Source organism: Anguilla rostrata, chromosome 8 (genome assembly GCF_018555375.3).
Source record: "Anguilla rostrata isolate EN2019 chromosome 8, ASM1855537v3, whole genome shotgun sequence".
In the NCBI taxonomy this organism is placed as follows: Eukaryota; Metazoa; Chordata; class Actinopteri; order Anguilliformes; family Anguillidae; genus Anguilla; species Anguilla rostrata.
The window spans coordinates 50,180,790-50,207,349 of record NC_057940.1 but is presented as its reverse complement, the minus strand read 5'-3'; the positions used below and the strand labels follow the sequence as shown (position 1 = coordinate 50,207,349).

Sequence of the window (26,560 nt, the reverse complement as noted above, 5' to 3'; positions counted from 1 at the left end):
ACACACACACACACACCCGCCCACACACCCACACACACCACCCCACACACGCACACACACACACGCGCTCACACACACGCACACACCACCCCACACACACACACACACGCACGCTCATGGTGCAGTAGTCTGTTCCTCATTCCTCGCCGGCGTGTCGTTTTCGGGAAGCGAGCCCCGCCTCTCTCAGCTCTCTCATTCACAGCAGCCCTTCGTCTTTTCCTTTTTTTTCACTCCATGACGCGAGCCTTTGCAGACGGCCGGCGGGGGGGGGCGGAGTGCTAAACGGAGAGCGTGTGATCGGGACGCCGTGTGCCGCGCGCACAGAGGGGAACGTTTTCTGCGGTCCGCGCCGGGCCGCTTCACACCTGTCGATTAGCGTCGGGGTCCCTCCTGGCCTGTTCTGGTGCTGCTGGTACAGCAGCATCGCAAACCACGCTCCCACCTGAGAGAGAGGGGGAGGGAGAGAGAGGGAGGGGGGGACAGGGGGTGAGAGGGAGAGAGAGAGAGAGGGAGGGGGGGACAGGGGGAGGGAGAGATGAGAGAGTGCACGCAAAGACAAATGTCAGGCCTTTTATCTAGTTACAAAGGGATTTATTTCATGAGCAGAACCAACACACACAGCAACACACACACACTCTCACACACGCACACACAGCAACACACACACATGCACACACGCACACACATAATCAAACACACATGACCACACACACAGACATACACGACCGCATACACACACACGACCACGCGCACACACACAGAAACACGCAAGGTAGGGGAAGGTAAGCCTTTTGTGAACAGGTATCCTCTGGAACGTGATTGGCTGTGCCTGCAGTAGCTTCTGCGTGCTCATTGGGCACCCAGGGCTCTGCCTGTGGAATGTAGACCCCCTTAGGTTCCACAGAATGACTTCCTGTAGCTGAAATGCATTTTGCTTGTTTCAGATTGTTTTCACCGTTGACCTTGTGTGTGTGTGTGTGTGTGTTTGTTTTTTGTTTGTCTCACAGCCTGCAATGTCACCATCCACAACCGTTGCCGGGACACGCTGCCGAACTGCGCCAAAGTGAAGCAGAGGGTAAGAGAGGGGTGCCGGGGGTGACTGTGCCTGCGGAACATTCCGGTGAAAACCGGGATGCGCGTGGAAGTTACTGTGATGTATTCGGGGAATGTGGCGGTGCGCAGTGAGTGTGCTGCACGAGTCGGTCCCACAGCAGCGTCTGTAATTCTGTGGGTCGATCAGCCTGTCTCAGTCAGTGGGTCAGTCAGTCTGTGTCAGTCAGTGGGTCAGTCTGTCTCAGTCTGTGGGTCAGTCAGTGTCAGGGAGTCGGTCAGTCTGTCTCAGTCAGTGGGTCAGTCAGTCTGTGTCTGTCAGTGGGTCAGTCTGTCTCAGTCAGTGGGTCAGTCAGTCTGTGTCAGTCAGTGGGTCAGTCAGTCTATCACATTGAGTGGGTGAGTCAGTCAGGGAGTCGGTCAGTCTGTCTCAGTCAGTGGGTCAGTCAGTCTGTGTCAGTCAGTCTATGGGTCAGTCTGTGTCAGTCAGTGGGTCAGTCAGTCTGTCTCAGTCAGTGGGTCAGTCAGTCTGTCTCAGTCTGTGGCGTGTTGGTGAAGTTGAATCACTGCACCGTAAAAATTAATCAGTGGGGTGAGCCTGGGCGTGTTGTGTGTCTAATGCAGATAAATGATTATGTGTGTAAGATTGTAGAGTGTCATTGAGTGTTGCATGTGTGTAAAATGAGTGTGTACAATACTCACTGCTGGTGTGTGTCTGTGTGTGTGTGTGCGTGTGTGTGTGCGTGTGTGTGTGTGTGTGTGCGTGTGTGTGTGTGTGTGTGCGTGTGTGTGCGTGCGTGTGTGTGCGTATGTGTGCGTGTGTGTGTGTGTGTGTGTGTGTGTGCGTGTGTGTGCGTGTGTGTGCGTGCGTGTCTGATTACAGCAGCAAAAGCTGGCCCTGGTGAGGAACAGCTCAGCACTGCAGGGCGTCACCCTTCGTAACAAAAGTGAGTTCTGTCGTCCTTCGTGTCTGCGATCCTCTCATGTCTCTATTGCTTTAGTCTTTTCCCCCTCTCTCTCTCTGAACTGTCCTGCGCGTGTGAGCATGTGAGCTGCCAGAGCGCTTGTCTGGGGATCACAAGGCGCTGGACGTCAGTCCTGAAACCCCAGGGTGTTTTCCGCACCTTGTGATCTCAGGACGACGCTTCCGGTCATAATGAAACGCTGAGCCGTGCGTTGTGGATCACCGCCCCCCCCCCCCGCTCCTCCTCCTCCTCCCGCTCGTCGTGTCGTTGTTCTGGTCCGTTCGGTTCTTTTCGCCTCGGACCCTTAAAACGCTTTTCTCTGTCTGCCTGATGTCACATGTCAAAGGGGGGGAGAGGGGGAGTGGTGTCTATTGCCTTTGTCACTCAGAACTGCGGGGAGGGGGAGGGGGCTCCCCCAAAATGGCTCCCGGCGAAGAGGCCAGGCTTTCCATTTGGCCCCAACGCGACCGTGACCGTGGCGTGTCGTGTCGTGAACTGACCTGGAAATAAATTAGAGTTAATTTTTTTTTAACGAGCCGGAGGGAGAAGGGTTGGCTCGACAGGCCAAGGACAGGGAAGGTGAATTATGGGTACAGAGGAATTTGCAGCTCCCTATTTCGTACGTTACTGCCACGTACTGTACGTGTTCAAAAACACAAGGCAAGGGAAGCTTGAACCCAGGTTCACCTGTGGCCTCTGGGGTTTGCAATATGAAACGTTCTTTTTGTTTTTCTGGGGTTTCGCGTATCGTTTTTCTCAATGTGAAACTCAGCTCCTTCTTCCGTGAGTGACTGTCCGTTAGTGTGTGTGCTTAACCTCCTTCTCTCTCAATCTTTTCTTCTGCTCCTTGTGTATAACACCTCCATGGTGCGCCCCAATCTCCCTGCACTCCTGAGTCCTCCCCTACACTGACCACCTCCCACTTTGACCCCTCCCCCTTTCTGACCTCACCTCCCTACTTTGACTCCTCCCCATCTGACTCCACCCATGCTTTGGCCCCTCCCCCTGTCTGATTCCACCTCCCTATTTCATCCATCCTCCTGTCTAACACTACCTCCCCACTTTGACCCCTCCCCCATGTCTTCCTCCACCCCTACTTTGACCCCTCCCCCTGTCTGACTCCACCTCCCAATTTAACTCCTCCCCCTGTCTGACTCCTCCCCCATGTCTGACTCCACCCCCACTTTGACCCCTCCTCCTATCTGACTGTACCTCCCACTTTGGCCCCTCCCCCTGTCTGACTCCACCTCCCAATTTAACTCCTCCCCCTCTCTGACTCCTCCCCCCTCCACAGACCCCATGCTGAAAGAGAGGCCCAGCTCGGCCATCTACCCCTCGGAGAGCCTGCGCCAGTCCCTCCTGGGCTCCCGCCGCGGGCGCTCCGGCCTCTCGCTCTCCAAGAGCGTCTCCACCAATAACATCGCAGGGTGAGCCGTCCCTCGCCCCGCCTCACTGGCTGCGGGGAAAGATGAGAGTGGGAGGGGCTGGGTTGGAATGTCAGGGAAGTGAGCCGGTAGACGTGCGGTGGGGAGGAGCTTGTGTCTTGTTGCCGTGGTGAGAAATGGTTCCTGTAGTGTCGCTCATTCTGCTGTCGCCCGATGGGCCCAAGCTGACTCCTGTTCTGATGCTGCTCCATGCAGAGACAGTCACATTCTAAAAGTGCTACATATTACATTCAGAGTAATATTTAGTGAAAAATTTATTTATTTATTTATTTATTTATTATTTATTATCCTTTATTTAACCAGGAAGGTCCCATTGAGATACAATATCTCTTCTGCCAGGGAGTCCTGGTCAAGACGGCAGCAGGAAAATAAAAGTTTCATATTAAAAACATACCAAAGAAAATAAAAATAAAAAAATAAAAAATAAAAATATATAATAATAAAAAAACAGACATACAAGGATCAGGAGCTAAAAGGCACTTGTTGCTAAAAGCAATAACATTGTTCAGTAAAAACAGATTTTAACATATTTTTATACATGTCAAGAGAGGGTAAGGATTTCAGATTAAGAATGCCTTGTAACCCATTCCAGACATGCGGGGCATGAAAGGAAAAGGCTGATTTACCCAGTTCTGTTCGAATACTTGGGACCATGAGGAGAATTTTCTCTAAGGATCTAGTGTTATGGCTACTGGAGTAATATTTCAGTAAGCCGGATATGTACTGCGGTAGTTTACCCAGTAAAGCTTTAAAAATAAAAATTAACATATGGGTTTTTCTCCTTGAATACAATGAAGTCCATTGAACCATTTCATATACGTTACAATGGTGCGTATGTATACTTGCACAAGTTACAAACCGCAGGGCAGCATGATAGACTACATCCAGTTTTTTCAACAGAGATGAAGATGCATGCATATAAATTTCATCACCATAGTCTAATACTGACAAAAATGTACATTGAACCAATCTTTTTCTAGCAGTAAAAGGAAAACATTTTTTTAAACGAAAATAAAAACCTAACTTTGGTCGAAGTTTTTTTAGAAGGCTATCAATATGGACGCTAAAGGTCATCTTGTCATCAATCCAGATGCCGAGATATTTGTAAGAGCTAACCCTCTCTAGCTGAGTGCCATCTAATGTTAGAACTGTACAGTCAGTGGGTGATGAACGGGAACGTGAAAAAATCATAAATTTAGTCTTTTTAGAATTGATTACAGAAAGCGCTTAGCTATACTGCAGTGTGTGTGTGTGTGTGTGTGAGCGTGTGTGTTTGTGTTGTGTGCGTGTATGTTTGTGCGTGGCTGTGTCTGTGCGGCATTTTATCCAGACGCATCATACATTAGTGTGCATCGCACTGTGGTTTTTAAGTTTTTCCGATCGTAACGTTGTGTCCTTCTGTCTCTTTTTGTTTCTGTGTCTGCTTGTGTCATCATCTCTGTTTCTCCCATTTCCTTTTCTTTCTCTCTGGCCATTTTTACGTGCGTGTGTGTGTGTGTGTGTGTGTGTGTGTGTGCGTGTGTGCGTGTGTGTGTGTGTGTGTGTGTGTGTGTGTGTGTGTGTGTGCGTATATGTGCGTGTGTGTGTGTGTGTGTGCGTACATGTGCATATGTGTATATGTGTATGTGTGTATGTGTGTGCATGTGCATATGTGTGTTTGTGTTTGTATGTATGTGTGTGTGTGTGTGTGTGTGTGTGTGTGTGTGTGTGTGTGTGTGTGTGTGTGTGTGTGTAATGTGGTTGTGTTTGATGTGTTTGTGTGTGTGTGTTGTGTGTGTGTGTTGTGTGTGTGTATGTGTATGTGTTTGTGTTGGTGTCATGTGCATATGTGTGTTGTGTGTTTGTAGTGTGTGTGTATGTGTGTGTGTGTGTGTGTGTGTTGTGTGTATGTATGTGTGTGTGTGTGGTGTGTATGTGTGTGTGTGTGTGTGTGTGTTGTGTGTGTTGTTTGTTGTGTGTGTGTGTGTGCATGTGTGCATATGTGTGTTTGTTATGTATGTATGTGTGTGTGTTGTGTTGTGTGTGTGTGTGTGTGTGTTTGTTGTGTGTGTGTGTGTGTGTGTGTGTGTGTGTTTGTATGTGTGTGTGTGTGTGTGTGTGTGTGTGTGTGTGCGTTTGTATGTGTGTGTGTGTGTGTGTGTGTGTGTGTGTGTGTGTGTGTGTGTGTGTGTGTGCGTTTGTAGGAACCTGAATGATGACTCTCCCCTGGGGCTGCGTAGGATCCTCTCTCAGTCCACCGACTCCCTCAACTTCCGCAACAGAGCCATGTCCATGGAGTCGCTCAACGATGAAGGTGAGGAGGGGGAGGATGAGCAGCTGTCAGAGAGAGAGAGAGAGAGAGAGAGCGAATGGGTATGCCAGAGAGAGAGATGGAAAGAGGAAGAAGGAACGAGAAATGGAGAGAGGAAGGAGCGTTAGATGGCTCGACACATGATAGCTAGGTAAACTGACAGATGGATAAATAGCTAGATAGACAGATAGAACGATAGATAGATAGATTGATTAATAGATGGAGGGGCAGAATGGGTATGTGAGAGAAAGGTGGAGAGTGAGGGTGTGTGAGTGTTACCGTGGAAACGCTCGCTGAAGTAACACATAATACAGAACAGCTGTGTTACCCCTCTTCACCCCTGTGCCTCTTCTTCCTCCCCTCCCGCCCTCCCTCCCTCCCCCCCTCCCTCCCCCTCTCTCAGGGGAGGTGTACTACACCTCCATGCTGGAGGAGCTGGAGCGGGACGGGCAGGATTTCGAGGCGGACTCCTGGAGCATGGCGGTGGAGTCCTCCTACCTGCAGACCCACCGCAAGGACGTCATCAAGAGGCAGGACGTCATTTACGGTGAGTCCCGCTCCCCGCCGCGCTTTCCCGGGGCGCGCGCTAGCCTTCCTCCCTCTTCCCCTCCTTCCTTTCCCCTCCGGCAGGGTCAGACCTGAGGTTCTGCCTTTCGTCTCATTTTTGTGTGGAAGTAAATATGAGGAAGCACTTACCCACTGCATTGTGTACAGAGCGTGTAGAGGTCATGCAGAGTGTGTAAAGGTCATACAGAGTGTGTAAAGGTCGTACAGAGTGTGTAAAGGTCGTACAGAGTGTGTAAAGGTCGTACAGAGTGTGTAAAGGTCGTACAGAGTGTGTAAAGGTCGTACAGAAGGTGTAAAGGTCGTACAGAGTGTGTAAAGGTCGTACAGAGTGTGTAAAGGTCTTACAGAGTGTGTAAAGGTCGTACAGAGTGTGTAAAGGTCGTACAGAGTGTGTAAAGGTCGTACAGAAGGTGTAAAGGTCGTACAGAGTGTGTAAAGGTCATACAGAAGGTGTAAAGGTCGTACAGAGTGTGTAAAGGTCGTACAGAGTGTGTAAAGGTCGTACAGAGTGTGTAAAGGTCGTACAGAGTGTGTAAAGGTCGTACAGAAGGTGTAAAGGTCGTACAGAGTGTGTAAAGGTCGTACAGAGTGTGTAAGGTCTTACAGAGTGTGTAAAGGTCGACAGAGTGTTAAAGGTCGTACAGAGTGTGTAAAGGTAGTAAGAAGGTGTAAAGGTCGTTACAGAGTGTGTAAAGGTCATACAGAAGGTGTAAAGGTCGTACAGAGTGTGTAAAGGTCGTACAGAGTGTGTAAAGGTCGTACAGAGTGTGTAAAGGTCGTACAGAGTGTGTAAAGGTCATACAGAGTGTGTAAAGGTCGTACAGAGGGTGTAAAGGTCTCTCTCTCTCCCTCTCTCTCTCTCTCGCTCTCTCTCTCTCTCTCTCTTTTCTCTATCTATTCTCTCTTTTCTGCCTGTGGTTAGTTTGTTAATTGTTTTTCTCTTTATGTTGCTTGTATATTATTCTTATTTTGAAGTACAGTAATTTCTGTGATTGAACAATGTCCCAATAAAAGGGGTTTTAAATCTCTCTCTCTCTCTCTCTCTCTCTCTCTCTCTCTCGCTCCCCCCCCCCCCTCAGAGCTGATCCAGACGGAGCTGCACCACGTGCGTACGCTGCGGATCATGGAGGGGGTGTTCCGGCGGGGCGTGCTGGAGGAGGTGATGCTGGAGCCGGGCGTGGCGCACGCGCTCTTCCCCTGCCTGGACCGGCTGCTGGCGCTGCACACTCACTTCCTGTCCCAGCTCCTGGCCCGCCGCGGCCTCAGCCTGCAGCCCGGCAGCACCGCCAACTTCACCATCCACCGGCTGGGGGACCTGCTGCTGGAGCAGGTACTGTGTGTGTGTGTGTGTGTGTGAGAGAGTGTGTGTGTGTGTGTGTGTGTGAGAGAGAGAGAGAGAGTGTGTGTGTGTATCTGTGTGTGTGTGAGAGTGTGTGTGTGTGTGTGTGGAGAGTGAGAGAGAGAGAGAGAGTGTGTGTGTGTGTGTGTGTTGTGAGAGAGCGTGTGTGTGTGTGTGTGTGTGAGAGAGCGTGTGCATGTGTGTGAGAGAGAGCATGTGTGTGTGTGAGCGTGTGTGCGTGTTAGTGTGTGACAGAGTGTATACGTATCCACGTGTGCGGCTGCATTAGAGCACGTGTGCAGCTGTATTAGTGCACGTGTGCGGCTGTATTAGGGCATGTGTGCGGCTGCATTAGTGCACGTGTGCGGCTGCATTAGAGCACGTGTGCGGCTGTATTAGAGCACGTGTGCGGCTGCATTAGAGCACGTGTCTGGCTGGGCTGTATTAGGCACGTGTGCGGCTGCATTAGGGCAGTGTGCGGCTGCATTAGAGCATGTGTGCGGCTGTATTAGAGCACGTGTGCGGCTGCATTAGAGCACGTGTGCGGCTGTATTAGAGCACGTGTGCGGCTGCATTAGAGCATGTGTGCGGCTGTATTAGAGCACGTGTGCGGCTGCATTAGAGCACGTGTGCGGCTGCATTAGAGCACGTGTGCGGCTGTATTAGAGCGTGTGTGCGGCTGTATTAGGGCACGTGTGCGGCTGCATTAGAGCATGTGTGCGGCTGCATTAGAGCACGTGTGCGGCTGTATTAGAGCACGTGTGCGGCTGCATTAGAGCATGTGTGCGGCTGCATTAGAGCATGTGTGCGGCTGCATTAGAGCACGTGTGCGGCTGTATTAGAGCACGTGTGCGGCTGCATTAGAGCATGTGTGCGGTCTGGCGTGTGGTGACAGGGCCGTGTGCTCGCAGTTCTCGGGCCAGTGTGCGGAGGAGATGAGGAAGGCCTACAGCGAGTTCTGCAGCCGGCACCCGAAGGCCGTCAAACTGTACAAGGAGCTGATGGCCAGAGACAAGAGGTTCCAGTACTTCATACGGGTGAGAGAGGGGGGGAGGGAGAGAGAGAGGGGGGGGGAGTGGGAAGAGAGTAATGACTGCATTTATATAGCGCTTTTATCCAAAGCACTTTACAATTGATGCCTCTCATTCACCAGAGCAGTTAGGGGTTAGGTGTCTTGCTCAAGGACACTTCGACACGCCCAAGGCGGGGTTTGAACCGGCAACCCTCCGACTGCCAGACAATCGGTCTATGTTGCCCCTGTGAGAAAGAGAGAGAGGGACAGTGGGAAAGAGAGAGGGAGAGAGGGTGTGACAGGGAGGGATGGAGCATGAGAGTAGGAGTGAGAGCAAGAGGGAGGGTATGGAGAGATGGAAAAGAGGGAGGCAGAGAGTGATTAATCTCACTGTAAACACACATTTCAGAAGTTAAGGCCGCAGCGTATGTGATTTAAGATACAGTTCTGGATCACGTTTTTCATGCCTTAGCATCTGTGCTAGCTGAGCTGGGAGCATATCTACAAACACACATTTGGGACCATAATTATCTGTTCATCCAACATAAACACGAAACTTGTTATAAGAAGCTTTGGAGACAATCGCGTTTGGCTGTGGTGCGTGTGAAGCTCGTTTGAATTTATTGCGTGTCGGAGAGGGAGGACGAATTTTAAACGCTCTTTATTTAAAAGCCGTAGATAATTTAAGCGTTCCTGCAAGAAACGGTACTAATAAAGCTCTCAGACAGAGAGAAGGGCTCAAGGAGAGGGATCGAGGGAGAAAGGGAGGCAGAAAGAGTGTGAGAAAGAGCTGTAGAGAGGGAGGTACAGAAAGAGTGATGAGAGAGAGAGAGATAGTTGGAGATAGGAGGTAAAAAGAGAAGGGGGTGGCATTCATTGGAGGAGTATGTTTACATAGCTGTACCAGGAGATGTCGGGGACGGGTGGAATCGGAGGGGGGGGGGGGTGTTCAGGAAATGAAGGATTGTGCGTTATTTTAGATGCTCCTATTTGAAGGTATTCTTCTGCTGAATGTAACGGCCTGTGATAGTTCTGTGTACCGGACAGGGAGGACTAGACAGTCATTCTGAAGCTCGCTAGCATGGACGCGAGTGTTTGTTGATGTGTTTCACAGCCTAGAATAGAGCACATCTAAATATAAGGACGTGATGTTTATTTCCCTTGACCCTGTAACAGATAGCTGATTTTAGCGATAGCGTTTACCGTGGCCTGTTTCCCCCTTGAGTTGCTTTAAATTGCTGCTGTGATGGTGGGAGATTTCATGCAAACACGCTTATTATTTCCTTGGTGACATTCTGTCCTGGACTGTTTAGTTTCTGTGCGAGCTGTTAGTCTCCATGGATACGGCTGCGAACGTTCTAAGTGTCTCCTTCCCTCCTGCGTTGCCCCCGGCAGCGAGTGAGCCGCGGTCCCCTGCTGCGTCGCCATGGCATCCAGGAGTGCATCCTGCTGGTCACCCAGCGCATCACCAAGTACCCCGTCCTCATCCAGCGGATCCTGGACAACACCAAAGGTGGGTGGGTGAGGGGGCGGGGGGGTGGGAGGGCGACCTGTCAGCACTCCCAAACCCCTAACCTCCGCCAGCCGGCACACAGCCCCAAACCCCCAAACTTCTGTACCTTAAAACCCACAAACCCCTGTACCCCAAAACACACAAATCTCTGTACCCCAAAACCCCTAAACCTCAGTACACCTAAGCCCACTCCAGACAGCACACAGCCCCAAACCCCCAAACTTTCATACCGCAAAACCCTCAAACCTTCGTATCCCCAAACCTCCCAAACCTCTGTACACCCAAACCCCCAAATCTCTGTACCCCAAAACCCCTAAACCCCTCACAGACAGCCTCATTCTTTAAATACCGTGAGATGGAACTGCTGTGCCTGACAGCCTGGTGAAATGGACTGGTTCTGTTGTGAGTTTTTGCTGTACGTCTTGTGAAGCTCTTGTGTACAGTACAAAGCACTGCAGTGGGTTTACAGGGACGGGAATAAAATCACGCTATCTGCAGGCACATCTCTGTAATTCGTAGCTACCATTAGGCATCCTGCATGTGTGTGTGTGTGTGTGTGTGCCTGAGTGTGTGAGTGCAGGCATTAGTGCATGTGTGTGCGTGCGTGAGTGTGTGAATGTGGGCGTGCATGGAAGAGTGTGAGTGCATGCGTGTGGGTGAGTGTGTGCGTGAGTGTGTGAGCGCATGGTGTGAGTGCATGCGTGTGGTAGTGGCATGAGGGGGCGCATGATAGTGGTGTGGGTGTGCATGCGTGTGTGGCGTGCATGCTTGTGAGCGTGTGTCCTGGGTACCCGCATGCATGCAGTAGAATGCGCAAGTGTCAGCTTTGGTTTGGTATCCCGAATTGCAGAGTAAAGAAATAGTTGAGCTAAAAGGGTTTTTATTTATTTTTTTAAACAGCATTATGTATATTACAAATGGGTTATTGTAACATGAGTGCCAATCAATAAAACATGTATGTAACATGTCTATCACCATGGAAACTGTCACTTATCAGTGGAGCACAATGTGTGGAAATGACTGGACTGTGAACTCGTCCTATTTATAGGAGTGGGTGAGATCCGTATTTAGGGCTTTTCACAGTGGAGACTGTCTGTGAGCAGCCTGCGTGCTAAGCAGTAATTACCTTAATCAGCACCCCCAGCTGGATGAGCACTGTAGTTAGGCTGCTCTGTTGGAGCAGCCTTCAACGGCAGCAGTTCTTTGAATTCTCTCTCTCTCTCTCTTTCTCCCACTCTCTTTCCGTCTCTCCACCTGTGCCTCTCTCTCTGCCGTTCTTTTTGACCCTCCTCCTTTCCTGTTCTGTCGCCCTCTCCTTTTCTCCCTCCCACTCTCTCTCTCTACCTCTCCCCTTCTCTCTGCCACCTTCTCTCGTTCCTTTTCTTCTCTTCTCCCCCTCTCTCTCCCTCCCCTCTACCTCTCGCCTGCCACCTCTCTCATTTTCAGTTTCTAGGTGCTTTTTATAGGCGTGATTTTACTAAACGAAGGTCACAAACGCATTATGAGAATGCCGTCAGACTAAATCATTACAAATGTATGCACATGTATACGAATACATATGAAACAGTGGGGAAACTATGCGGTGTTGTGAATCATTGGAATGACTTGATGAATGTTCTCTCTCCCCATTTCCTTCTCTCCCTCCCCCCTCTCTTCCTGTTTTCGTCTCTCTCCCTCTCTCCCTCCTTCACTCCCCCTTTCTGCTCTCTCGTCTTCTTTCCTCCCTCACTCTCTGTCCCCCACTCTCCCTCCCCCTCCCTCCCTCCCTCCTTCTCTGTCCCCCCTCCCTCTCCCCATCCCTCTCTCTCCCCTCCCTCACTCTCTGTCCCCCACTCTCCCTCCCCCTCCTTTCCTCCCTCCCTCCTTCTCTGTCCCCCTCCCTCTCCCCATCCCCTCTCCTCCCTCCCTCCCTCTCTGTCCCCACTCTCCCTCCCCCTCCTTCCCTCCCTCCCTTCCTCCTTCCCTGCCTCCCTCCCTCTCTCTCTCGCTCTCCCTCCCCCTCCCTGCCTCCCTCCCTCCCTCCTCTCTCTCTCTCCTCCCCCCCCTCCCTCTCTCAGGCTGTGAGGAAGAGGCCGCCTCCCTGTCCCAGGCCCTGGTTCTGATCCGGGAGCTCCTGAGCTCGGTGGACCAGCAGGTCCTGGAGCTGGAGCGGACCCAGCGGCTGCAGGAGCTGCGGGCGCGGCTGGACCCGCGGGCCCAGGCGGAGGTCCGGGGCGGGGGCGTGTTCCGCGGCGGGGAGCTCACCAGGAGGAGGCTCATCCACGAGGGGACCCTGCTGTGGAAAACGGGCGGGTCCCGGCTCAAAGGTGAGGGGGCGGAGCCACCCGCGTCGCCCGTCGCATCGGCGCAGTGCGCTGCACACGCTGGCTGGAAACACACTTTGTTTAAATGCGATTGCGTATCCATGCGATTGGTACCTTGCATGGCAGCCTTTCACCGTTGTGAACGGGTGAAGGAGAGGCATCAATTGTAAAGCGCTTTGGATAAAAGCGCTATATAAACGCAGTCCATTACCATTACCATTGTTCAGAGCGTCCTTTGTTCACGTCTTCAGAAATGTCCGCTACATGTCCATAAGGTGCAATACCCTCGTAAACTGTGGGGGCAGTATACATTATAAGGCTAGTGACGTGACTGATGCTAGGAAGCCAGGAAGGAAGGCGGGATCATTTGAAGGGAAGCAATGACCTGCCCCCAGTGGAGATACCTTTTAAACCTCCGGTCAGACAGAGAGTAAGCAGACGAGTATGTGAATGATGTCACCCGGGATGCAGCCACTTCACCTGCACGTAGCGCAAGATTGTTCAAGTGTGTTTCCAGTCTAACTCTAACGCACTGAATCACAGAAAATAAACAGACAGCGCACAACATCACAGAAATGTACACGTGATATGCACTTCATCACAGAAATGTACACATCACAGAAATGTACGCATGCTACGCACTTCATCACAGAAATGTACACATGCTACGCACTACATCACAGAACTGTACACATGCTACGCACTACATCACAGAAATGTATACATGCTACGCACTACATCACAGAAATGTATACATGCTACGCACTACATCACAGAAATGTACACATGCTACGCACTACATCACAGAAATGTACACGCTACGCACTACATCACAGAAATGTACACATCCTATGCACTGCATCAAATAAATATATACACTTAATGCACTAATTCAGAAATGTAACACATAAGCAGTAAATCAAGAATATGCCTGAACATTGTCTCCAAGTCTACACATTTGATGCACTGCGTCTGGGAAAATGCACACACTGAAAGCAGTAAGTCACAGAAATATACACAATCCATATGGCGCATCAAGATAATGCACACACCTACCGCAACGCATCATAGAAATAAGACTTTAAGAGTTAAGTGCGCTCTCATTGATTTCATCTAAGCTGTTGGTGTTCACAGCTGTGTTTGTGTTTGATTACTGAAACTGTGCACTTTAGAAAATACTTTTTCTGTGTGTGCCTGTGTGTGTGCGTGTGCGTGTGCGTGTGCGTGTGTGTGTGTGCGTGTGTGTGTGTGTGTGTGTGTGTGTGTGTGTGTGTGTGTGTGTGTGCGTGTGCGTGCGTGTGTGTGTAGATGTGCAGGTCCTGCTGATGACGGACATCCTGGTGTTCTTGCAGGAGAAAGACCAGAAGTTCATCTTTCCCTCCTTAGTGAGTTTTACACCCCCCCCCCAGTCCAATACAGTGCTAACCCCCCCCCCCCACCATACCCCAAGCCCCCACCTCCCTTGGCCCCGTACAGCACTGTCTCTTCCAGTCCTTTCTTATTTCAATCACCGTAGCACCAAATAGCCACATATCTTACACGCATCAGGACTACAATGGTGTAGTGACTCAGGTGTCTCCTCTGCACTGAAGCCTGCAGTGGGTACAGGATGAAGGCGTCCAATCTCCTCTCTCTGACTCCCTCTGTCCTTCCAGGACAAGTCCCCCGTGCTGTCCCTCAATAACCTGATAGTGCGGGACATAGCCAATCAGGAGCGGGGGATGTTCCTCATCAGTGACTCCACCCCCCCGGAGATGTACGAGCTGCACGCCGCCTCCAAGGACGACCGGAACACCTGGATGAGAGTCATTCAGCAGACCGTCAGCAGGTAGGATACGCGCACGCACACACACACGTACACGCACACGCGCGCACACACACGTGCTCACACGCACACACGTACACGCACACGCACACGCGCACACACACGCACGCACACACACATGTACAAGCACACGCACACACGCACGCACACACACACACCACAGCACACACACCACACACACACCTACAGCACACGCACCACACCACACACACACACACACCACACATGTACACACACACACATACACACACCACACACACTCGTACACACACACGCACACACACACACAACACACACGACACACATCACACACACACGCACCCCACACACATCAGCACACCACACACACACACGTACACGCACACCGCACACACACATGCTACCACACACACACGCACACACACACACACACACACGCATACACACATACACGCACACACACACGTACAAGCACACGCACACACACACGTACGCACACACACACATACAAGCACACGCACACACACACACACACGCACACACACACAGCACGCACACACGTACAGCACACGCACGCACACACACCACTACGCATACACACTACACGCACACCGCCACACACGTCACACACTGTCACGCACCACACACACACACACAGGGGTGCGTATCCATGGTTACGCTGTGTCCTGCCTCCCTGCAGCTGCCCCTCCAGAGAGGATTTTCCCCTGATTGAGACGGAGGACAAGGCCCTGCTGCGCAGACTCAGAGGTACTGAGACCCTGCCCTCACCCTAACCCTGCCCTCACACTGCTGTCACCCTCACCCTCACCCTCACACTGCCCTCACCTGCCCTCACCCTCACCCTGCCCTCACACTGCCCTCACCCTCACACTGCCCTCACCCAGCCCTCACTCTGCCCTCACCCTCACCCTGCCCTCACCCAGCCCTCACACTGCCCTCACCCTCACACTGCCCTCACCAGCCCTCACCCTCCTCTCCCTCCACCCTGCCCTCACCCACCCTGCCCTCACCCTGCCCTCACCCTGCCCTCACCCTGCCCTCACCCTGCCCTCACCCTGCCCTCACCCTGCCCTCACCCTGCTCTCACCCTCACTCTGCCCTCACTCTGCCCTCACCCTCCCCTCCCTCACTCTGCCCTCACCCACCGCCCTCACACTGCTTTACCCTCCCTCCCCCCACCCTGCCCTCACACTGCGTCACCCTCACACTGCCCTCACCCAGCCCTCACACTGCCCTCTCCCTCACACTGCCCTCACCCAGCCCTCACACTGCCCTCACCCTCACACTGCCCTCACCCAGCCCTCACACTGCCCTCACATCTGCCCTCACCCTAACCCTCACCCCTGCCCTCACTGCCCTCCACTCCCTCACCCTGCCCTCACCCTCACACTGCCCTCACACTGCCCTCACCCTCACCCTGCCCTCAGCCTCACTCTGCCCTCACCCTCACCCTGCCGTCACTCTGCCCTCACCCTCACCCTGCCCTCACCCTCACCCTGCCCTCACTCTGCCCTCACCCTCACCCTGCCCTCACCCTGCCCTCACACTGCCGTCACCCTGCCCTCACCCTCACCCTGCCCTCACCCTCACCCTGCCCTCACACTGCTGTCACCCTCACCCTGCCCTCACTCTGCCCTCACACTGCTGTCACACTGCCGTCACCCTGTCCTCACCCTCACCCTGCCCTCACCCTCACTCTGCCCTCACACTGCCTCACTCACCTGCTCCTGTCACCCTGTCCTCACCCTCACCCTGCCCTCACTCTGCCCTCAGCCTCACACTGCCCTCACCCTCACTCCTGCCCTCACCCTGCCCTCACCTGCTCACCCTCCCCATGCCTCACTCTGCCCTCACCCTCAGCCCTCACTCTGCCCTCACCCTCACCTGCCGTCACTGCTACCTCACCCTGCCCCAGACTTTCTCTCTCCACCTCCCCTGATACTTCTACACCCCCCTCGTCTCCAACACTCTATCCTATTCTCTCTCAGACCCTCTATCCCTTTCTCCTCTCTCATGTCTACCACATTCTGTCCCCCTCTCCTCCTAGTTTCTCTCTCCCACCTTTCTCTCTCTGTCCTTGTTTATTGCCTCTTTCTGTCCATTTCCGTTGCTCTCTCCTCCTCTTTCTCTACCCGTGCCTCTGTATCTGTTCATTTGCATTTTTAATGTTCAGTTTGTTTTCCCTGCATAAGAACCTGAGATAAAGTGAAGGAGAAAAAGAGGGTCATAACTAAAATCACACCACCCCTCTCGCACGCACAGCTCCTCTCCTCTCCTCTCCTCTCAGGCCGGGGACGGATTCCAGCCGTCTCTCCCTCCCCCCTTTCTCTCTCTCCCGCCCCCCTCCTCCGTCTCTCGCCCGGGATTAATTACGATCGGCGAGCTGCTCCTCGGTCGCGCCTACGCCCCCCCCGCTCCCACTCCAAAAAAGTTTCCCCCACGCGGCTGTTTCGCGCAAACGCGGCTCGATCAGAACCGCTCGGGCGCTCCGGCGTCTCGGGGCGGCTCAGCGCGAAAACGCTAACGGCAGAGCGCCGCTCTTTGTTTCGTTTGTTTTTTTTTCGTTTGTTTTGTTTTTTGTTTGCAGCCAGCAAATGAGCCAGTTTTGTGCGGGCAGAACGACCTGCCACAGAAACGAATAAGGCTATTTAAAAACGTTTAAAAAAAAATGGACGAAGCCTGTAAACGAAACGATGACGTCCGCCATTAAAGTGCGCTAAAATAAAAATAGCGATGCCTTGGTTATTTGACGTATTTTAATGACTGAAATGTTCAGCGTCGCAGTGAACGCTTCTGCGAGTAGCTGATCACTGCGCGTTTATAAATACGCCGAGAGCCGGGGGGGTCATGTGACTCATAAACCTGGCCCCGCCGCTCTAATGCGATTTCTGCAGTTTTTATCAGCACATTATCTTCTGCAGTGCATTATGGGAAAGATCTCTCTCGATGAATCCGTGTGCCTGCGCGCACAGAGCAGGTACAGCCTGTTTCCAGCCCGGTCACATGCACGATTTCATTTACTCATTTAGCAGAAGCTCTTATCAGGGGCGTCTGAAAGTAGCGCATAGTCCGTAATGAACATTTCAGTGTGCATGAAAGGCCAAACTGAAGGGGAGATACTCTCTCTCTCTCTCTCTCTCTTTTTTCTCTCACTTTTTCTCTCTCAGTATATCTCAACTCTCAGTTGAATTCAATTCAAATTGAGTTTTATTGTCCTGATAAATAATGTTGTGGCCAAAGCCGAATTATGAGGTTAACAAACAGAAATATATGAAAACAATAAATAACAATAATTTAAATATATATTAAATGTTAAATGATATGAATTATATATAATGGTGTCTCATTGTCTCTCTCCCTCCATCCCTCCCTCCCTCTCCTTCCCTCGCTCCCTCCCTCCCAGCTGATATCCAGCAGAAGGATCGGGAGGTGCTGGAGCTGCTGCAGGAGAGGGTGACCCTGTTCTCCGACCTGGCGGAGGTCACGGGGGGTCAGGAGGTCACGCTGCCCCCCAGCTCCCGGAACCTGTTCAGGGCCGACACCCCCCAGGCCCCCCGCGGGGAGCGGCTGCTGACGGACGCCATCGCCGAGGGTACGCTCGCTCGCACGGGCTGGGGGGGGTTAGGGTTAGGGTTCGGGTTCAACCCAAAGAACGAAATCTCGCCAGGACTCGTCTATGTCCTAATGCTTAGCATTGCTTAACCTGCTAACTACCAAACAAATACAAACCGACAGATGTGTAAGGGGAAGCATGGAAAGAGAAGAGAACGGTCTTTAAAAAAATTTTTTATATCTATATTTTAAAAATTATCAAACTAAAATGAAATTTGAATTTAAAAGCCTTAGAAATGGGGTTGGGGAAAGGGGGCTGTTTTCGCTGACGGTGTGGATCCGTGATTCTCTTTCTCTCTCTCTGGCGCCCCCTAGTGGACCGGCTGAGCGAGCTGCTCCTGGGATCCAGCCTGGAGCCGCCGCCGTCCAGGGGCTCCAACGGGCGGAAGAAGCACCGGGGGGCGCTGTTCATCAGTGAGTGTCCGTCCGGGGGGCACCGGGAATGCTGGGATAGCCGCCGCCGCCACCGCCGTCTTCTTCTTCATTTCCTGTCTCTGCTCCGTGCCGCACTGTTCTTTCCTCTGGGGTGGGGGGGTGGGAAAAATGTGACATCAGCCAGAACACCGAGCTCTGGCAAACTCTTAATTTCCCAAACGGACTCCTGGACGCGGCGGATTGGACGATTTTAACGAAGCTGCGACGATTCGCCTCACTGACGCGTCCGTTTCTCTTCTCCTCTCTCTCTCTCTCTCTGTGTGCAGACGGACAGGAGATATCCTTCAACGGAACGCACGACAGCCCGGCGTCGAAGGTAAGGGAGGGCGGGACGGACGGACGTGGGCTGCGTACTGGGGACAGACGGACAGACTCATTAGTGGCAGCTGCGGCAGCAGCACCTGTTCTGTAAAGCTCTCTGTTTGCGTGCGACGTGGATGCTAACTGAGGGACGTTTGATTAAACGTGACGTTTCTCTTGACTCCTGTAGGACAGAAATGGGAATCAGCTGGAGGACAGATCCCTAAACGAAGTACGTTCCGCTCTTACTACCCAACTACTGCACCCGTGCTACTGCATGTAAATCAGACCTGGGTCAAATGCGTATTTGTTTTGGATTCAAATGCCTTTCTACGCTTTACTGATCTTGTCTGGGGTATTGGAACCAATGAAATACTCTCAAAAAGTGCAAACCCCGCCTTCTGGTCATATTGGCAGGCTTAATTACTCCAGGCAAGATCAATAGAGCACAGAAAAGTATTTGAATCCAGAACAAATACGTTATTGACCCGGGTCTGATCTAAATATAATAATAACGCATTGGAGTTTCAACAGAAAACGGAAATATCTGTGATTTCAGTACCATTGTCTGTATGGTTATGAGTGTCGTTATACTGACTGTGCGTGTGTGTGTGTGTGTGTGTGTGTGTGTGTGTGTGTGTGTGTTTCAGGAGGTGTGTCAGAGGCTTGTGAACCTCAGTGTTCAGCTCCATGCGCTGCAGGTGAGTCATCGTACCGGTGCGGGTATATTTAGGCACACACCGATGCATATTAATACACTTCCTCATTCCAAGTTATTACAGAAGCCTGTCGTGATCTACATTCAGAGAAAGAGCATTGAAACTCAGAGCACATATATTAAGCCCCGTCTCCCTGGAAACGCCGTGGTTTCCGCGCTTCCACTCAGACGGCCCCGTTCTGAAGTGTGTCCTCCGCCAAGACTGCACCGCCGGCCAATCCCGTTCCAGGATCGGCCCCTATTGTGACATCATCGGACGCCTCGCATTTTGGAACTCTGGAACAATTAAACTGAAGGCGCGATCCCCGCCCCCCCCCTCTCCCCGCCATTACACGCTGGATAATTGCACGCTACTCGGCACCGATTCTGTTGTGTTCAGTTTTTCCCCGTGTTAATCCTTTACGTGCTCCAGGTTTATGCTCACGCTGGGTAGGAAATTCATTATCCCTCAAGTGGATGATTGTTTGGTTGTTTGGGTGGGTGCGATGAGAAATGCGCGCTCCTCTACGCTGTCAGTAACGCACAGAAGCGTGTGTGCGCTGCCTCTCTATTCGTCATTAACGTTCTGACGACCGTGCGCATTCCTTGTTACGGAAACAAAATCCGGACTCGTCGTTGCTCGTGTGACTTCGTCAGTCTCTTCTTTCCTCTCTCTCTCTCTTCCCCTGTCTCCATCTCTCCCCTCTCTCTCTCTCTCTCCCTCTGTCTCTATCTCTCCACTCTCTCTCTCTCTCCCCCTGTCTCCATCTCTCCCCTCTCTCTCTCTCTCCCCCTGTCTCCATCTCTCCCCTCTCTCTCTCCCCCTGTCTCCATCTCTCCCCTCTCTCTCTCTCTCCCCCTGTCTCCATCCTCCCTCTCTCTCCCTGTCTTCTCATCTCTTCTTTCCTCTCTCTCTCTCTCTCCCTGTCTCCATCTCTCCCTCTCTCTTCTACCCCTGTCTCCAATTCTCTTTCCTGTCTCTTGCCTCTCTCCCTGTCTCATTCTCTCCCTCTTTCTCTCTTTCCTCTGCTTCTCCAGCTGCTCCCTGCTTCTCTCTCTCTCCCTTCTCTCTCTCCCTCCTCCTCTCTCTCTCTCTCTCAGTGAGTGAACAGCGATGTTATGGTCGATTAAAATGTATGTGTTAGGGGCCTTGCATTGTAGGGGTTGATTCTTCTGATGTCTTTTGTTTAACTGCAAGCTGTCTAAGATATTAAGTCTCTCTCTCTCTTCCTCCTCCTCTCTCTCCTCAGGGTGGGATCCGGCACTCCGTTTGGCTCTGCCTCAGGGAGCGCCCCGTCTCGACAGGGGGCCCCACGGCGCCGCCGGCCCCCCTGGGCCCCCTGGCCCCCCTGACCTCCACGCCGGCCCGGCTGTGCCGCTCCCTGTCACGTGACGCGGGCCTGGACGCCAGCGCGGGGGCGGCCATCGGGGACCTGGCCATGCTCCAGCGGCAGCACAGCCTCCTGCAGGAGGAGCTGGCCCGGCTCCGGGCCTCCGAGGCCCGGCTGCGGGACAGCGAGAGGGCCCGGGCCCTGCTGGAGCAGCAGCTGAGGGACGCCGCGCCGCTGCCCCCGGTGGACGCCGCTGGCGTCGCGGCCACGCAGCAGGTCAGTTTCCGGGCCCCGGGGGTTCCGGGTTTCTGCGTGTTCACGCCGGCGCCGCCCGACCATGTGACCTGGAGGGCCGAGAGCGTGCAAGCTTCCGTTTCCAACCAATCGCCGAACCTGCTGATTTCACCAATTAGCTCCCTCCTCTCTGGGTTAAAGTGAAACCCGCAGACGCAGCGATTGGCTGGAATGTAAACCTACAGTTATGTATTCAGCAGACTTATACAGAGCAGCTAACTACACAGTGCGTCCAATGAGGTTGCATGTACACCAGCGCAGATACAGAAACTGCTGTGAATGGGAGTATCATTATCGCTAATTCAGAGCTTCAGTTGGAAATGTTGCATAAATGCTGCTCTCGCGGGTCATTGATATTCTCTAAGCGCGAATGGGCACGGAGGAGGTGACTCATCCAGGTAATTAACAGATCAGCGCCCCCGCGTTTTATCTGTGCACGACTTCACCCTAGCCAGCAGCATAGGCCCTCCCTCTTACCTGACTCTGCCCCCCCCCCCCAGCAGGCTCCGCCTCCCCAGCGCAGAGGAAGCAAGTCCGATCCCGGCCCCGTCGCCCCGTTGGCCAGCCAAGAGTCGGCGGACCAATCGGACGGCCCGCAGGAGGGCAGCGACGCGGAGGCGAACTCGGACGAAGAGGGAGAGGAAGCGGAGGTCGACGTGGAGACGGAAGAGGACGTCAGGGTTTCGCCCCGGTCCGACAGCCCCAGAGGTGCCCCGCCCCCCCCCCCCGACAGTGACACGTGACACCTGTCAATCAGAAGTTCTGTTTCTGTGTCAATTACACACAGTCACCCCTAAACAAAGTGCAATATACTGCCAATATATATGGGAAAGACTTGTATCGTGAAGACCAATATATGTATTACAACCATTCACAGTATGTGGTAAATGTCAATATAAAATAAAATGTCTTTTTTAATGTTTTGGGTTTTTTAAAACAAAAAAGACACATTCACAATATACGGGACAAAAAATAACATAAGACTGAAATATATTTATTTATTATATTTTCTATTTTTTTAAAAGTCCATATATTTACGGTGTATATGAAGTATATTGCATTTCCATAGAATAGGATAGGGCAGTATTGGGCTCTGGAGAGTGGCAGAGTGTGCTGGTTTTCGTAGATATTCAGCACGTCATTGGTCAGTTAAAGAGAGTTGATTACAGTTAACTGGTGTCACCCTGTATCTGGGCTCTGAATCGGTCGACTGTTTGAAGTTTTAAAACATTGAGCAGCAGGACCCTGCGGCTCTCCAGGATCTGGAGAGTGCTGGTCTGTGAGATCCACACTGCAATGCCGAGATACCGACACACTGTTTTTACCTAACAGATGTTGAGTTTGAGCTTCGAACACACACACACACACACACGTATCTGTCTGCCTGTCTGTCAGTCTGACTGTCTGTCTGTCTGTATGCCCTGTCAGCGGGCTGTGTCAGTGTGTACTGGGATTGTGTGGGAGGGCCTGAAGGTGCTGTCCGTCTCTTGCCTGCCCCCTCTGCGTTCGATATGTGGGTGGAAAACGTGCAGATCCAGATTCTCTCACTCTCTCCCTGTTTCTCTCTCTTGCTCTTCCTCTCTGTTTCTCTCTTTCTCTCTCTGGTGCTCTTGTTCTTTGTATGTCTCTCTCTGTCTCATCTCTCTCTCCCTCACTCTCTCTGTTTCTCTCTCTTGCTCTTCTTCTCTGTTTCTCTTCTCCACGCTCTCTGTGGTGGTGTGAGCTGTCGCAGGGGAGAGTCACTAACGTTGTGTCTCTCTCTCTCTCTCTCTCTCCCCCCAGATCTCCAGGACATTCCGGAGGAGAGCGAGAGCGGGGCGGAGCCACGGTAGTCTGGAGGCGGGGTTTTTTACGCCGCTACCGCCCCACCCCCCGGAGCTAGCCACGTTGGGGGCACACAACCCCTGGAGCTGGGCCAGACCGAAAAAAAAAAAGACTTTACAGAGAGACTAAGCCCATTCAATACACTGATTGGTCTTCCTCTGTGTACATACAAATATGCTGTTTTTTCATGCGTGTGTGTGTGTGTACACACACACACACATACACACACATGTATATAGTGTCTTTCTGTGTCATACAGAAAACCTTGGATGTGGGGGGAAAAAGGTCATTCTCAGGAACAGGAAGTTTTTTTGACAAATAATTTTATGTGCCAGCGAAGTATCATGGTTTAATCACGTGGAGCTTTCAACCAGTTTTACTAGTTATTTACAGTCCATAGAGCTGGAGGAATTCTTTTTATGGGGAACAAAAAGACATAAAAATGGACATGCAAGGATTTTGTGTGACACCAACAATATAAATATAAATATTCATGTACATGTAAAACTATGAGGTATTGTACTGTAGTTCATGATTGATTATGTTATTTGATTTTGTAGAAAATGTGTTTTTGTTTGTCCACTCCTCCCCTGCTCTCTCTGTTTCCCCTCAGCACTCTCCTTTTAAATGAGAGAGAGAGCAAGCGAAGCAGAGTAGGCGGAGTCAGATAAGAGTGACAGCACAGATAGGGCCCTGTGATTGGCTGACGGGGCTGCTGACATTATGGCCTCTATTCAATCGACATTTGTCCTTAACTCTGACTCGTGAGCCAGTGAAAGCACTGTACTTTTTCTTCTCATCAAACTCGGTTTTTTTTTGCGAGCTGGTTTTGAGTGACAGCTAAACTTAACCAACCTCGTGTTTACAGCGAAGAAGAAAAAAAAAGAAAATGGTTCTCGCTTCTGATAGTTAGTCTGATAAGTTAGTTAATCTGTTAACGGACCTTTAAGGGCAATTGTGGATCGAATCCCGGGGAATGTGCCACAGCTATGAGCGTGTGATACCGTATCACCCCGGTATGGTCTGGGTTCTAACCTATCCAGGTCCACTGCACTCTGACTCGTACAGAAGCACAGCTGACTGAACTCTAGGGGACTGAAATGAGGTTTATAGGGGAGAGGAGGCCAAATGTACTGTATACACACATTTGAGAACTCTGAAATACCCCCCCCGCCCTCTCTATCCCTCATGCTCCTCTTGCCAAACACTTGAATCCCCCCCCCCTACCTGCCCTCCCCCCCATACATGTTTTTACAGATTTTTTACATTTTAAACCTATTTAAATTTTAATTGGCGAGGAGGAAGTTGGTTGGGGGGCTGGGGTGAAGGGGCATTCAACGAGCTGTTCAGAATTCTGTGGGAGAATTTTTCAGAAATGTAACCAAAGATGATTATTATTTTGGGAGGCGTGGGGGGGGGGGTGGGGGGGGTCCTGTCATTACTGTTGCAAAGGGAATGGAACCGTACGCAGTGACGGCTGTCTTCTTTAAGATAAAAGCCTTAAATTACAGACGCGCTGTATGCCAGCATAGGCACAGCATGCAGTCGTAATAGTCTTCTGACTGGTTCTGAAGCGCTGCCCGTAGTTGAGTGACGTGGAAGACGGCAGAACATTCTGCTGTCACAGAACCGAAGCACTCTGAGCTTCAGGAGCTGAAGCTGGCGTCCGCTGGGCGTCGCCCGGTTTATCCGGACAACTCGACGTCCGGGGGGCACTAGGCCCTTTGTGAAAACTCCCACTATGTACTATGACATCATCAGAGTGAGACGAGTATGAGTTTCCAGTGTGACATTCTGTGTCAGCCCATTTCAAGCTGGTACTATGACATCATCAGAGTGAGACGAGTACGAGTTTCCAGTGACATTCTGTGTCTGCCCATTTCAAGCTGGTTTCCACGACCAGACCCGAAGGCATTAGAAGGTAACTAGTGAGAGTAAGCTTCATGTATTTAATAAAAAGACTGCCATTCATTCTGAACAGTGGAGAGGACACACAGTAGTTAAACTGGATTTATTTACCGTTTCCTCATGTAAACCACAGAAGAGACCACAATAGTGCTTTTTTTTCTATTATATATTATATATAAAGTATGTATTTGTGTATAAATGTTGACCGTTTTCTTTAAAAAGAAGCAAGAAAAAAAGACACAAAATGTTGAATTTTTTGTTGTAATTCTGTTTTGATTTTTAATTTGTATGTAATTTGGCTGACCATCATTTGGCTGGCTTTCAATCTGTCTATAAATCTGGCTGAACGGAGTTGGGACTTTATTGTTTAATTATTTAATTGTCCAATAATTGGTGGTATGGGGAAGGGGAGTGGTTGGGGGTGGGGGCGAGCGGTGTCTGCCACTCTTATGTGTAACTTGCTTCAAGTGACCAAGCGTGTTCTGGACCAGACACAATGTTATCATTTTGCTAGTATACAGCACCACAGCGCCCCCGTGTGTACACTTTCATTTCACACTGTTTGCCATTTAGCAGACCGTGCTTAAACCCAGATTTTCACTGCACTCACTTCATTATACAGTCCGTTTATTTGGTTATTTAGTACTTTTTTTTTTAAAGTACTTTGCTTAACGGTACCACAATGGAGTTGTGAGTCCAGTTTCCTAACTGTTATACTTTATTGCCGCCCCGCACCCTTGTATAAAAATTATATTTGCATCGAAAAGTACACAGGATATTTGCAAGGCTTGTTTCAGGCCTTCTTGGTTTAAATGACTTTAAGATGTCTCCAAGTAAACAAAACTGAAGTATGCATAACTTCCTGAGAAACTATGTACTGTAATCAGATGCGCATTCATTGTCTGGTAACTGGTAAAATAATAATAATAATTCAGCGATTATCACTCCGATTAGATTGGTTTACCGACGTTTTTGTAGCTGTGTTGTAGATCTGCGGTTGGTTCTGTAGTGGTCTACAATAATAACAGGCATAATTGCTGCATCTGATCTTGACATGTATTTATCATACATCAAAAGTGTCAGAGGGGTCATTTTCCGCCTGAGAAATAATATGACAGTACACGTACCCCCCTCTTCAAAAAGAACAGATCTGTGCTCTAATCTCACGAAGCCTTAGTATCTTAGATGTAACCAACCTTTGTCACCATTCACCAAACCCGTGATGAAAAGTCTTTGACCACTTCAAACTCATGCTAGTGTCACTATAGCGGCTGACTGACGTACTGAAACGACTTCAAAGTAGTACCCTTCATTTACGCAGCCTTAAACAGGTTTGCCCCCGGCGCACCTAAAAAACTGCTTCTAATCCCACCGCTGATTCCACTTACACCTATTAAAACTCAATTTTTCACACATTTCACGTTACCGTACATTTCCAGTGTTGTCAATCAGGGTGTCTACTTTATTTCCATAAGAGGGCATTTCAAAATAAAAGCTGAGAGACAGATTTATGTCAGCTTTTATGTACTATATCAGATTTTCAGTGGGTCAAAAGTGTACATACACTTTGTTAGTATTTGGTGGCATTGCCTTTTAGTTGCTTAACTTGAATCAGACGCTTGGGGTTGGCCTTCCACAAGCTTCTCATGATACTTTGCCGGAATTTTTGCCCATTCCTCCTGACAGAACTGGTGTAACTCGGTCAGGTTTGTGGGCCTCCTTGCTCGGACACGCTTTTTCAGTTCAGTCCACAAATTTTCTATGGGATTCAGGTCAGGGCTTTGTGATGGCCACTCCAATACTCATTCACTTTGTTGTCTTTAAGCCATTTTGTTACAACTTTGGAGGTA

At 50.9% G+C, this 26,560-nt stretch overlaps 1 protein-coding gene across 2 annotated transcripts in view; it reads left to right on the top strand.

Annotated features, from left to right (window-relative positions):
- arhgef1a (Rho guanine nucleotide exchange factor (GEF) 1a) overlaps positions 1–25,061 on the top strand; it is an 81,020-nt gene extending 55,959 nt beyond the window's left edge. The window contains exons 9-28 of one of the 2 annotated variants that reach the window (XM_064348557.1): positions 1,008–1,075; positions 1,934–1,997; positions 3,310–3,442; positions 5,644–5,753; positions 6,154–6,297; positions 7,397–7,647; positions 8,568–8,693; positions 10,064–10,181; positions 12,239–12,487; positions 13,793–13,869; positions 14,140–14,312; positions 14,989–15,056; positions 17,713–17,901; positions 18,237–18,335; positions 18,623–18,672; positions 18,847–18,888; positions 19,307–19,357; positions 20,604–20,960; positions 21,479–21,686; positions 22,761–25,061. In XM_064348557.1, coding sequence (XP_064204627.1) covers positions 1,008–1,075; positions 1,934–1,997; positions 3,310–3,442; positions 5,644–5,753; positions 6,154–6,297; positions 7,397–7,647; positions 8,568–8,693; positions 10,064–10,181; positions 12,239–12,487; positions 13,793–13,869; positions 14,140–14,312; positions 14,989–15,056; positions 17,713–17,901; positions 18,237–18,335; positions 18,623–18,672; positions 18,847–18,888; positions 19,307–19,357; positions 20,604–20,960; positions 21,479–21,686; positions 22,761–22,810 — 2,627 coding nt within the window. In that variant the 3' untranslated portion in view covers positions 22,811–25,061. Of the gene's footprint in view, positions 1–1,007; positions 1,076–1,933; positions 1,998–3,309; positions 3,443–5,643; positions 5,754–6,153; positions 6,298–7,396; positions 7,648–8,567; positions 8,694–10,063; positions 10,182–12,238; positions 12,488–13,792; positions 13,870–14,139; positions 14,313–14,988; positions 15,057–17,712; positions 17,902–18,236; positions 18,336–18,622; positions 18,673–18,846; positions 18,889–19,306; positions 19,637–20,603; positions 20,961–21,478; positions 21,687–22,760 lie in introns of those variants that run through there. The other variant, XM_064348555.1, reaches the window with a different exon arrangement.
- The last annotated feature ends 1,499 nt before the right edge of the window (positions 25,062–26,560 follow it).